Source organism: Falco peregrinus, chromosome 8, assembly GCF_023634155.1.
Source record: "Falco peregrinus isolate bFalPer1 chromosome 8, bFalPer1.pri, whole genome shotgun sequence".
In the NCBI taxonomy this organism is placed as follows: domain Eukaryota; kingdom Metazoa; phylum Chordata; class Aves; order Falconiformes; family Falconidae; genus Falco; species Falco peregrinus.
Genome location: NC_073728.1, coordinates 29,884,077 through 29,898,122, shown reverse-complemented (window position 1 = coordinate 29,898,122; position 14,046 = coordinate 29,884,077). Strand labels below are relative to the sequence as shown.

The 14,046-nt window shown below is 35.1% G+C and overlaps 1 protein-coding gene and 1 long non-coding RNA gene across 4 annotated transcripts in view; both read right to left on the bottom strand.

Moving 5' to 3' along the window:
- Positions 1-14,046, bottom strand: part of PTPN4 (protein tyrosine phosphatase non-receptor type 4) — a 118,329-nt gene that overhangs the window by 15,987 nt on the left and 88,296 nt on the right. For all 3 annotated transcript variants that reach the window (XR_003557408.2, XM_055812178.1, XM_055812179.1), the window contains 8 exons: positions 9,259-9,418; positions 6,192-6,275; positions 6,053-6,109; positions 4,546-4,702; positions 2,887-3,053; positions 1,397-1,487; positions 1,248-1,309; positions 315-461 (listed from right to left, as the gene is read on the bottom strand). Coding sequence is in view for 2 of the 3 variants with exons in the window: in XM_055812178.1 (XP_055668153.1) it covers positions 315-461; positions 1,248-1,309; positions 1,397-1,487; positions 2,887-3,053; positions 4,546-4,702; positions 6,053-6,109; positions 6,192-6,275; positions 9,259-9,418 (925 nt within the window). In the remaining variant the exon portion in view is untranslated. The remainder of the gene's footprint in view (positions 1-314; positions 462-1,247; positions 1,310-1,396; positions 1,488-2,886; positions 3,054-4,545; positions 4,703-6,052; positions 6,110-6,191; positions 6,276-9,258; positions 9,419-14,046) is intronic.
- Positions 6,276-9,252, bottom strand: LOC129785019 (uncharacterized). The gene is made up of 2 exons (XR_008748422.1): positions 7,599-9,252; positions 6,276-7,563 (listed from the first exon to the last, which is right to left on the bottom strand). It is a non-coding gene; the product is annotated as an uncharacterized LOC129785019 (long non-coding RNA).

Genomic DNA, 14,046 nt, shown 5'->3' with positions numbered 1-14,046 from the left:
AAAGGTCCTCTATTCAACCCCTCTGCAATGACCAGGGACATCAACTACATCAGGCTGCTCTGAGCCTCATCCAACATGACCTTGAATGTTTAAGGGATGTGGCATCTACCACCTCTCTGGGCAACCTGTGCCAGTGTTTCACCACTCTCATCATAAAAAATTTCTTCCTTACATATAGTCTGAATCTACCATCTTTTAGTTTAAAACCATTAACCTGTGTCATAATAGTATATTCCACTAATCTTTTAAAGGCTAATCATCAACAGATTTTTAGAAGATTATGCAAGTAGGGTTTAAGGAAATCTTTTACTTACTCTGCCCCGTTCAACTTGAGTTGTTAACATTACAACCATAGATGAGCCTTGTTCCCAAGTCATCTGCCAAAAATCAGGACAAGTGTTCGGTAATGGACCTTGACAGGCAATGTACTGGTTTATTATTGTGGAAGAAGGGATTTCCATCTAAGACAAGACAAAGTCATTACTTCAACTCTTACAGCAACGTAATTCAGGCATCAAACATAGTATTTAGTAATCAATACATTTAAAAACCACCAACTATATTAATTCTATTTATTGTAAGTCAGTAAACATGGACTGGTACAGATAAAAAAAATTCTTGAAGTGTTTCACGTGCAAAAGTATTACAAAGATCCAAGTACTTCACATATTAACTGACAGCTATGTAGTTGCCAGAATAAAAATTAATGGTCAAAAAAAGAAATAATAGACCAGCTGGCAAATAATTCAGGTGCAAACATTGCATGGTCTGTGGGTTTCTGACACTAGCTTTTAAAATATTGATCTTGGAATTTTATTTAATCTGGTTTTTGTTCCTGACAGGCAAAGTAAGTAGCTGTAATTTTGTTGTTACTGACTGGGGGCGGGGGGGTGGTGGTGGGGGGTGGTGGTAGGGGTGTGGGGAGGGAGTAAAAAGGTGCTTCCAGATTAAATTTTACTGATGTTGAACACTACTTTCACATTAGTCATCAGAAAGGAAGAATTAATTCTTCTGGTAGAGGGCTAGCTTATATTAGCACTTTTTCTTTTTCTTGGTTTCATTAATAAAAACACCTGCCACAAAGCATTAGCAAATAAGTATATCTACAATAAATTCCAAATCATCTGATTACAGGTTTATCAGCCGTCCTAGTCTGAACTAAATTTAAGATTTTTTTAAATCTACTTCTCCATTGAAAAACTGCAAAATTACTTCGTATCAGAAGTTCTTTCGAAAATACTACTCACATTTATATAATTTGCATTGATGTAGTCTTCATTACTTTTTAAAATAACCCGTGTAGCATCATCTGAAAATAAGTTTTAGAAAGATGTTACTTACTTACTACACCACAGTAAAGTACTTTTAGCACACACATACATAGAAACATACTTACAAGGCGAAATGTCTCTGTATCTATTTTTGGAAATGTTTTGAGGTAATCTGGCACAAGACATTGTCATTCCAGGCTTTTTCCTATACAATTGCTAAAAGACAAAACCCATGGTCAGGCCATAATAGATGCAAAAGACTCGTTATCATATTATTTGCCTGGAGGTACTTTGCAGAGCATAAAGTACTGAGCAATGGTAGCTTCAACACACATGAAAATACTTTTCAAAAGAAAACACTACGAATTTAGCTGTGCTGTGGTATCACTGAAAATAATTAAGACGTCATCACGATTTGTTTAAAGACAAACTGAACATTAGATTTCAAGCTTCCATACTAACAATGATCCTGAGAAAAGTCAATATTGGAGAAATGGCTGATATCGACACTGCACGCAGTGATTTGGGGCAAGCAGTTTGTTTATAGGCATCTACCTACATTGCTGCTGTTTTGCCTGGGTTTTTTCCCTAGACATCCTTCCATATTTTAATAACTGTAGAAGGAATCCTGGGCTACCCTGTGCTTCTCCTGCACAAAATCTCCTTTGAGAGATTCCTGCCCCCTCGTGCCTTAGCCACGCACTGCCACAACCATTGTGGTGCAAACAGTATCAATGAAATTATCTGCTTTAAAAGACACTTTAAAAACGCTGAACCTGCTTGGGAGACTGAAAATGTATGGTTAAGGAGGAATTTTACATCAATTTGAGACAATTTTTTTTTCTATATATGTAAGTTAATTTTACCAATGTTCCTTAGGAATAGTATATACATATATTTCATAAATATATGTTGCAATATATAATGCTAGGTCTCCATTTGGTGAGGAATTTACAGAATTCACGCTGCTGTGTTTTACAAACTAACTCCTTCCTCCTTTAAGTCACTTGATCTCATGCATTAAAGATGGAATATTATCAAGGCACAAGTTAGCGCTAAAGACAGACTATAGCTTTCAGCACCTTAGGGCCCCACAGGAAGCGCACTGTTCTTTTGAAATATGTCATCAAAAATATACTATTTATAAAGACATTGTTACATTAACCCTTAAGGGTTACCTTAACATTACCTTCCCTCACTGAGATCATACATAAAAAGTCAACAGCTCAGCTGTCGTTCAGTTTCTACAGTAACTTAGAATTGGAATGAAGGTCTGAGTACAGAACACATATTTTGGTATATACTTTTCAGTCTTCATCTCAAGTTATTTTATTAGCATAGGTCCCTGATAACCACAAAAACCTGTAAGCAATCAGTAAAGAAATTTGTAACAAAACCCACTAAATAAACTAGTTTTAGGATTATTCTATGCCATATGTTTGCACTTACATCAGGTTGGATTTTTTTGTTATTTTTCTTTTGACAGCGTAAGACAACTGCTTTGCTACAAGATGCTGACTTTACTAAAATTTAACAGAAATCTGCTCTGCTTAAAGTAATTACTGTCCCAAAAGACTTGGAAGTTGCACACAGCTACAGGCAACACAGTACTCACATCAAACTGAGCCAAAACTGTTCCAGTGATAAGCCCCTCTGCCAGCTGAATCATGGATTCCCTCAGAGCATTATCATCTTGATGGACACCATCAAGTGGAGATTTCTCAGGGATGTACTGGAAGTCAGGCTCGCTCTCCAGCTTCTCCTCCACAACATCATAGACAGCTATAACAAATAAAGGTATGAAGGCTCTAACTGAATGTGCTGTTTGCAAGTAAACTCTAAATCATTGATTTAAAACAGAAAAAAAAAGTGTTTCTCCTGTAGAAAAACCCATTTTCTTAGCACACTGATTTTAGCCCCATTAGCAAGCACAAGTAGCTTTTACTGATCATTATCATCCATAACAAAACTATCTTTTTTTTTAATAGTAATTTTAAGTTGAAAGCACACCACTGACTACTAAAATTTTGATCAAAACTCATGTCTGATGTAACTCCCTAATCTCAGATTCTCACATCATGCCTCTAAAATCATTATAGTTGCATTTACATTTTTACTTTTATTTCACTTTGAACCGATTTTAGGCTTCAGTAATTAGGGCAAGATGTGCAGACCGCCTGAGAAAATGGCATCAATATATGCCATTACTATCAATTCTGTATGTGTGCCCTGCCTATAAATAAATTGAAAAATAATACGCATCTTCTACTATACGTAACAGACATATGCTGCTTGAAACCCTGTTTTAAATGATATTCCATGAGCATAAAGGAGGAAACTGGCAACTCCTCCCTTCTACAACTCAAATGTTTTCATCCAGAATACAAAAGATAATAAACACACAAGCAGAAACTGTTTTAGTAAATTTGTAAACAAAGCCAAGAATTTTGTCTGAAAAGGAAAGTAAGCATACAAAATCTGCAAGACAACTTACAGAATGAGAGCGTAAGTAAGCGGGGAGCACAAATAAGTGAATAAAAGGAAAAAAAATCTCTATGAGGCAGCTGAGGTACTCTCCTAAAGTAATTTCAATTATTCCAATTAAATAACATCATTTTTCATTTTGCATTTTCCTCTGCAACTGTATTATAATTGGGATGTGGAGCAGAATTAAATCCAGTGACCATATGCTGGCAATGTTCCAACAGTGTATTTCATTAATATAGTGCACAAGCTGTTATTTAGACTGCATTTTTAGCACTTTCTTCTATTAAGCCTCCTTAAGTAGAAATGTTACCAGTCGTTCTGGATTGTTTTGAAAACATAGGGAAGGATCTTGCATATATCAACTTTCAAAGTCATCTAAACATTGGGTGTTTGATGAGGGATTTTTATTTGTTTGGTTGATTTTTATTTTCCTTAAGAGAATAACAACAATCTCAGAAACTACCTTCAATCTCTCTACAGCTTTCTGGACATTTTTATTAATGAGAGTGAGAACAAAACTTAAATTGGCTCTGTTAGAAATATTTGATCTCTGACTTCGCCATTAATTTTCAACACCTGGTTATGCACAGCTCCTTAAAAGTATGGAATTGATCATGATTTGTACAATACATTGTGTTGCTGCAACCCCTTTTCAAGAAACAGAGATCTTTCTTAGCAAGATGTGAGGCATTCCATCTCAGGACACAAAATGGAGGTTAGAAAGTGAAAGCAAGGTGTGGATTTATTTATTTTTAATAATTATTATTATTCTGTACAAATCACTCACCATTGGGTCGAACTAGGAGCACAAGTTCCCCTGAGTGTCTCTCACAGCTAGCTTTAATAAACATAACAACTTGATCATGGGTATGTTCTGCTATATCCCTGCCGTTGATCAGTACAACCTGGTCTCCTTCATTCAAACGAGGGACACAGAGATCAGCCTGCAAGGTGAGGGGAGGGGGGGGGGAAAGAATCTGTAAAACAAGCCATTTCCAATTTCTCACCTTAAAATAGCAACTTAAAGTAACTAGACTTGGGGACTTGAATTCCAACAGCCTAGTTGCTATGGTTGCTGCATTGTATTCAAATGATAAATTTAAGTGTTACACAATACCTAAGACAGTGCCGTTCACAGAAACAAATCAATTTGCCGCTGGGACTGTCAACTATAGCATCTTTCAGCAGCTGTTGCTCCACTCCCCTGGGTGAAGTGGAAAGCACCTCTCTCTGAATCACATTTTGTATAGGCAATTAAAAAGCAGGACATTCTTATCTTTGAAGGGAAGGGACTAACATGGCAAAGGCTCATCCAAATCAATTTCACAGGCTTAAACACTTCAGGTGTGAAATATCACAACCATCACGACAAGAGTAAGACAAGAACTGAAGACAATGCAGAAATGCCAGTAATCCCAGAGACAGGAATCAGGTCATAAAAATCATTACTATAATCATTGTCTAAACATTGTTGTAGAAAAGAAAGAACATGTGCCATCACCTATCTTCTCCTTAGAGGTGGTGCTAATTCAGCAAAAATTATCTATATTATTAAATATTTCAGAGATCGTATTTAACAGGGACAAGAACAATGCTCTTGGCAAACATTTTAATAGTTTCTGAGTTAAAAAAAAAAAAAAAAAAAAAGCTGTACTACTTTAATGTTAGCAAATAAACAGTTTAAAAGGTATAAGCAGAGCTGACTCCACTCAGCTGAATACCAGGTCAGTATTTTTGGCAATCAACTGACAAAATATTGTGCCTCATTTAAAGACACTATTGATAGTCACTAAACACCAGTAACAACACGTAATCAGACCTGATGAATGATTCATGTTGTATGATTTTAATCCAAATCTTGGATTTATTCAGTACATCTGTTACTAAAATGAGAGAAATGCTATTTTAGTTATTTTTAACATACCAAAAGACTCTTTCAATATATAATTTATGTGAAATTATATGAATGCCTATATCTAAAAAAGTAATAAAGCAAATGTATTTTTAGAATGACACAACTTGAGAAACAGTGCATATTGAACATCTGTAACTCCCTGTAATTTTCAGGAATTAAACTTTGTTTCAATAAGGAAAAAAATACTTTTGAGGACTGAAGAACTTTTATAAATAGCTCAGGTAGTCCCATCAAATTCTTCCTGCACATAATCTGCTTTGTTATCATAATGTTATAGCACAAACTGATTCTCATAGGCAGCTATGAAATAATTTAGTTTTGAATACATACTTCAAGATACACAGATATTGCTACCAAGTTTGGTTTTTTGATAACTTACGGGTGTTCCTGGAGCTACCCTGGACACTATTACTGGCATCTTCTGATCATATCCACCCTTAAAAAACAAATTTAATTAGTAATAAATCACAATTTATTTTATTTGTTCATAGACATGCAGGGAAGAGATGTAATATTACCTTTACGTTGAAGCCAAACCTTCCATTTTCATCTGGTTTCATTCTGATCATAACAAGATTGTCATGGGGGACACCACCATTGGGCTAGTAAACAAAAATTTTATTATATTAGTATTTGTTTTGTTCATAGCTAGACTTTGAGGATATGGTATGCAATAATTTTGCAGTTTCCTCATCAAGTAATTGCTCCTGGACACTTGAGAAAACATCAGTTAGTAGTGCAAATGTCTTATCTTCAGTTTTGCCTAGAAGGGAAAAGTTACACCTTTCAGAGTCTATGACAGGACAAATTTTTAACATAGTTATGTCTGAGAAAGCTCAAAGAAAGAAACAGTATGAGAAAAGACTAACTAGTTTCAAGCAGTCTTAAGAAGAACCATTAACTCAACGGAAACTCCTTAAATTCATTTTAATTAAGACTGCAGTGAAAAGCCTGCAGTAATAATGTAAAAAGATGAAAAATAAGGTAACTGAAGGTATAATTTTGCTTCTATTAACAGCAATGTGACAGTAGTAAGCAAGGACAAGTTTGGCAGCAAAATCTTGATTCCATATCCCCTGTGTGACACATTCTCTGCCACTGATGAAGCTCTGACAACTTCAGCTGGTTTCATTCTGATCACACCACCACTGTTAAAGGAACTACCAATAAACTGGGGAATACTAGATACTTTTATAATCTGGAAAAATCAACTTAGTGCCATTAAAGTTATTTTTAGTTTGTTCCCATCAGTATTTATTTCACAGACTGAACATCAGCTACTGTTTCTATGGTGAGGATGTGAAGTATTATTAAAGAAATTTGTTTCAAGGAATTTTTCAACATTACCAATTACAGACAAAGCATAAGACTCATATTCAGAAAGGAAGAAAAAAAAGTTAAAGCAAACGTTTCTATATGTAAGGAAGTTCAAAACCTGCAGGTTCGATAGGTAGAAGAAATCTCAACTTGGCTCACAAAAAGTTAACTCAATTCCAGGTGTTATAAGTTCTTGGTGAAAACGAAACAAACCCACCCAAACACATTCATAGTAATGAAAAGATGAAAAATTAGGGGAAGGAGAGGAAAGTAACAGTAAGATACATTATGAGAAGGAAGGGTGCTTAGGATGCCTGATCATATGCAAATCATTTTAGCCTATATTCACTGGCACGGGAGACCAGGCTCAGGTTTCTGGGCAGAAGGAACAACCGCCAAATGCTCACCTGCAGCATTCAGCAACTTTTGTGCCATTGCATTCCCCAGGCAAAAAGGGAATAATAATTTCCTGCTTTAAGAGGCTATTTTGGGCAGCAGTTTATAATGAAAAACCTGAAGGGAGCATTGCGTATCATCATTAAACTGTTTGACTGAAGGGACTCCTGACCACACCTGCTTTCAAATACTTCTGGGACTCCTGACCACACCTGCTTTCAAATACTTCTGGATATTCTCAAACTGGATACTTAGGAATTGCAGATGGAGTAAAAAGTTGTCATTCCCAAACCTGTCCTACTACCTTTCTAAATAGACTCTCCATACATACAACAGACGAAGGCAATTCAATAGCTAAATAAAGTCGAAATAGTGAGGAGTCTTCCTCCAAAATATTTGAGATGGAGTGGCAGAAGAGACTTCAGTGGTGCAGGAATCTGAAATGGATTCTGGTCAGGAAAGCAACTTCAGGGAAAAAAGAAAAAAAACACCAAACAAAACCCCACATTCCAAATCCTAAATTTACAATTTCACAAAATTTCAGTTGTGCTGCTCTCCTTTTTCTCTAATGCCCAAAATAAAAATCCATCAGCAGTCCAAATTAGAACTTTAATTACAACAGTGCACTGCCTTAAGTGAGGCTGCATAAACGTGGCCCATTGGACCACAGCAAACAATCACACTGACAATGCACAGAGAAAAAAGAATCTCATTCTCACACAGCTGTGTTGGTTTTGCAGAACTGAAAAGAGTTAAAAAAACAGCTGAAAGTTATTTTTGTCAATTTGGTAAAGATAACAGGGCAGAAAAACTTGATGAGTAAAGTAGTGTCATCTTTCAAAACAGAACTTCAATATGACTCAGGTAAGCACTGACAGAAGATAAAGCTGTTAAAAATTCTGTTTCATTATTTAATTAAAGCCAATACTTTTAAAACATTCCCAAAATGCTCATACATTTACAAGTCTCACTTTTGTGTGTTTTATTAAAAAACCCAGCTATGAAATTAAATGTGGGGCTTATGAGCATCTTAACTTTGTAATGAGGCCTGAGAGAGCACCCTAGGCTTAGAGTTTCAAGTGCAAATAAAAATAAACCAAAGGCATTTCTAAAATATCAATTTTGGGAACTGACTCATAATTTTGAATGTCTGAGGTTGGCAAAACTGTTTATACAGTATTTGCTAGATCTGGATGTTAAACAGTTTTCCCATCCTGCAAAACTTTTCTTGTCCCCCATCAGTATAAAATCAAGAACCTTTTGAAAACTTCTGGAAGGACAAAAATCACAAAAATGGTCAAGTGAGATCTCACCTCTGTCAATAATTAACTGGCTAGCTTACTCATCTAATATGTTCTTAAGTGTGGGAAAAGAACTTTTGCCCAGATTTTTACATTCATTGTCACAGGTCTCTTGGTAGAATCTCCTCCTTGAAAATTCTGATGAGAAATGCAACCACAGATTCAAGAAGCGTCTCCTGACAAAACTGTTCTAGAAGCTGGTAGACACTTTCAGTTGCAGCTTTTTGATAAAAGCTAGATTAAACACCAGTGGTAGTGTCTGCAATGGTATTTAAAACTGATGGTAAGTGACTTCTCCAAGAAGAGGTTAGAGATCTCTGCATGTGCTGAAAAGCTGATGTTCAGAATGTTTGCATATCCATCCCAACACAGTCATTTGATGACAACGGATGACTCTAGCAGGTGGAAAAAACAGCGGGAGCTAGCAAAGAGATGGTATATATAATGGAAATGCCGCAATGCAATGCACAAACACAACAGCTCTGTGAAATGCATTATGACCAAGTTCACGAAAGGTAGCACTATCATTCTGATAGAAAGCAGAATGATTAAACCGAATCCAGAAACTTACTGTGGATTTTTCAGGTGATGCAGGAACATCAAATGTTTCATTAATATGGTTATCCAGTTCTTGCTGTGAGTGTGAATGATGAATTTGGTTCCAACTGTTCTTTTTAAATTGTTTGGGTGGTAACGCAGGAGGCTGCCCATCTATAGGAGTCTCTTGAGATCTAAGTACCAAAACAGAAGTATAAAGTGGAATAATCATGAGCTATTGACAGCTCTTTCAGGGTTCCAAATAAACCAAAAATGCTAGAAGAAACTCAAAAGTTTCACAGCTGAATATCTCTATGTACTTTTAGAATCTCAAAAAGGTACTGTGGTGGAATATATTGGAAGTATACATTTGGATATTTTGCTGCCTTTTTCTTGACAAACAACTGCATACAGAACTAGTAAGTTCAACTTGTATACATGACTTTAAGGGTTTTAGCACTCTTAACCCACTTTATATTGGAATATTATCAAATTCACTGCATTTATACTCTGCATTCTTGCTAGAAAAAGAAATAAAATTCTAAAATTCTAAAATAGGTATGTCACTTAATATGTTTTCCTCAGGAAGAAAATAAATTAGTTTGCATCTTAAATTAACACCTGCAATTTAAATCTTAAAAACAGACACAAGCAGCATAATAAAGTGCTCACACACTGGCTTTTAACCTACAAACAGGAGTGCAAGCTGAAGACAACTCAACTGTCCCCCTGCATTTATTTGAACAGCCCACTGGAGCTGATAGTATTAAATTCTAACTTTTCAGTTTAGAAGTATATGTATACATTTCAAGAGAACTTTGGTTTTTCCCCCTCTTTTGAACATATTCCCCCTTGAAACATGCACAGCTTTGAAACATTTGTTTCATCACATGCATTTTTTAGTTGACTTATAACACCATTACTGATGATAAAATAGCAGGAATTCTATTTCTGTTTTAGATCTGCAAGCAGTCTCTTGTAGATTAATAAAAATATTCTCTGTGTTTACATATAATATGGATAATTTCCTTTATTAGTCCTTTAGGAATAAAAGCTCAACTGTATGATTTGTATTATATAAATACATGATTCATCTTTCATTGCATGGCTTTGTATTTAAGAATTAAGAAGAACATTCTGAGAGGCCCAAAATGGCAGTTAGCATGTAGTTCCCATTAACTTAGTTTGAATACCAGTTTCTACACGCTGGCAAGGGTACATGCCTTTCTCCCCATGAGCCACATTAAAAGGTATTATTAAGCAATTTAATGACTTATGACAACAGCCCACTGATACTAGTGGCAAATGCAAAAACCATCAAGAATGAAAGTTACAGGTTACAGCTAAATCTAAAGAGAACGCTACCATGAAAAACTGGTGCCTTCTTTCTTTCTTTCACCCACAGCCCCTTCCTTGAAGTGCTCTGGTGCTCTTCCCTTGGCTAAGGCAGTTTACCGAGCAAGAAAAAATACACTGACTTTTTGGACAAGCCGGGGTAGCTTTCTGCTGGTTCAACAAGGTGAACTGATTTATCACAGGGTCAACCACCAGGCAGGTAGTGAAGTACTCTCCCAGAAGCAAGGAATAGCACATTGCCCCTTTTTTTATCAGCAAGCTGTAGGAGCAACTCATAGCGTAAAATCCTTCTAAAAAGCACAAGTAAGCACCTGAGCAGTCCTACTGTGTTTAACTGGTCTAGCCACAGTAGCCTGTTAGCAGGGTAAGACTCATCATGAGACAGCATAACATTTCAAGTTGCTGCAAATAAGAAAACCTAAGGCACACATCAAATTCCATACTGTATGATTTGTTTCTATACAATTAAAGGCAGGCAGATCCCAGATACAGGTTTTCAAATAAAAACAAAAAAAGCAGATCACAATTGTCTACAGTGATCTCAAATAAAGATTGAACCTCTTTCAAAAAGCATGAAAACTGAGTAAGAAATGTAACAAACTGAAAAACCACACATTTTCCACTTCTGTTTAAAAAAAATAAGTCAATTTTCTTAGAAAGCAAAATATTGATAAAATTTTTTTGTCAATGTATGAAAACAATATATTTGAAAAGATCATAACAGTATTATTTCTGTATGGTTTTGCTTAATTTTAACTTTCTGAAAGTAATTTTTTCATGCAGTGTTAAAAGTACTAATTATTCAGTATCTGATATCTGAAGAACCTCATATTCAAAACACACTAGAGAATAAAAATATTTCTTAACACTTTTCAATGCAAATGACAGTAGAGTGTATCATCCTTATATTTCATTTTTGAGGATAAGCAGCTCTTCCAAATTCATTTTCATGAAAGAGAGTAAAATATAACGCTTGCCAACATTTGCAAAATGAATTTTCAAGGCAGCTATAAACTATTCAGCCAATGACTTACAAAGGTCACCCAGAGCTTTTTAATTGCCTATGTATTTTATTCACTCAAGTCTGGCCAGCACAGAACATTCAGCCTTTTAAGTGAAGGGCAACATGGTTATCTATTTTCCTGTAAACAATTACTCCTGAGGTTTTTACACTGAATAAAAAAGGAACAGAAAACATGAGTAGAGACACAAAAGAAGTCATTCTGATAAAAGTAAAAGATGGGATCTTATGTTTGACTAGATGTCTGCACATACATGTCAACAAACACAAATAAATTCCTACTGAACATACAAACTTATAGAAAAGATTTGAAAAGTTACTTAAATGAGCGTTTTAGAGGCAGCAAGGCAAGTACTGTAATATATTAGCATAATGAATTGTGAGAACTAACAATCGAGCCTTGGGCAAAAACTTCATTGCTTTATATTTGCCCAGTCAGCTTTGAATTTCTTATGAATGCTTAGACAATGGCAGTGAAAGCAGCCTATTTTGCAGGCAAAGCAACTCTCTGTTACTGCATTCAGCAATTTACATAAGAATAAAACAACACACATACCCTGCCACTGACAAGCTTTGGGTATTTTTGTTACATATATCCGGTCTGACCTTTTAATATATTAAGCAAAAGTTTCAGACACACCCCCATAAATTTATAAAACTGAACGCATATCACATACTTTTGGAATTCAAGGTTATAATTACCTCATGGAACTACAAGCAGAATAGTGTCAATTTTGTTTTCAATAGTACAGGCAAATGAAGAAAAAAATGTGGAATTAAAGGTTTTATTAGCTCAACTACAATATCTTTCTAAACTGAACAGAAACTTGAATTTCTTTTGCTGTGTTGACTCCAGACTTCGAGATCACTAAACCTACTGTCACGATACCCTTCTGACTTTCTTACATATGTAAATTCAATCAATTAATTAAAATTCCCCCAAAATGAGCAGATGCACTACTCACATCTTTTCACTCTGAAAGATCATACTGTTTAAGAAACAGCTTTTTGAACTGTAAAACAATATAATTTTAAATTACATAGTAATATGAGTTTCATGACTACCAACGTTTTTCATAAATCTCAAATCCTGAATCAACAACATCACCTGAAACTTTCAGAAAACCCTAATGGGATTCATGTGTTTTTGACAGCCAGCAACCTCATTTTTAAAAATATCTTATGCCAGGTATCTATACTGGGAGATCAAATTCCACTTTTAAGCTTCCAACATGGGAAAAAAAAAACCCCAAAAACCAAAACAGTGACACAAGAGCAATAGTTTTTTCTGCTCCAGTGTAAGAAATGCAAAATCATCAAAAGGAACAACCATAGTTTCGTAACTAATTTACAAAACCACTTCCTCTTTTTTTAAGACTCATTTCTATAGTGACTTACACAAATAATCAGGTATTAAATACAAAAATCCCAAGGACACTCAGGAACATCTTTTACAATTTAATTTAGTGGTATATGAATAAAAGAGAATATTTAAGAATTGTCCTTACTTCACGGTATCACTCTACCGTTCAGTGTTTCTTATAACTGACTTCAGCCGAAACTCTCAGAACAGAAGGAACCTGCCCCTGTGTGGCCTTTGTACAGCAAAACTCTAATATGAGAAAAGTTTCACAAGTGTTCCAGTTTTGAACCCCCCTTGTCATACGAACAGGTTAAAAAAGACCACCAAAAAGGGAGAATTTATTTTATTAGGCCAAATTACTGTTTTATAACTCTGAAAGCTAAGTAACTAGCTGATGGTGAAATAATAACTATTGTACCCTAAATTTGTACACAAAAAGTATCTTGTGTTATTTTACATAAAAATTTTAAAAAAATTTATTGTATTTCCCTTCCCAAAGTTATGCGTAGTTGTTAAAACTGAAGGTACAGTCCAAGCAAAAAATTAAAGTTGTGTTCAAATACCTTCCCAGAGTAATTTTTCCTGAGACACACAATTTGTTTTATAAGCCTGTAATTACGTATGTGCTATTTTATAGTTCTCAAATACTTTTGAAACAGTTAATTTCCTTGCTAACAGAGATTATACAAAATTATGAGGGCAAATCTAGCATTACCCATAGAGATGTGTATGTGTACACAAATAAGGAGGTACAGTGACAGTATTAATAAGCCATACATTGTGCATCTTCTTTCCCCAAGTAATCTGTACTCTGGCCACAAGTTATCGATTATTTCAAATCTTTGAATAACTCAACATTTTTTTGTTTGTCATTCTTCTGGACTTAAAACACAATCATATTTTTTCTTTTACCCACCACAGCATAGTAAACTTACAATATCAAGAATGTTCAGCATAACAGAAAAAAAGCCTGATAATGCTTTCTTTGAGAAAAAAAAAAGTACTCTATAACAATATACAAAACATACTAGAAGCCTTAGCCAAAATACCTTTATAGCACCCCAGCATTCTATGTAATTTGT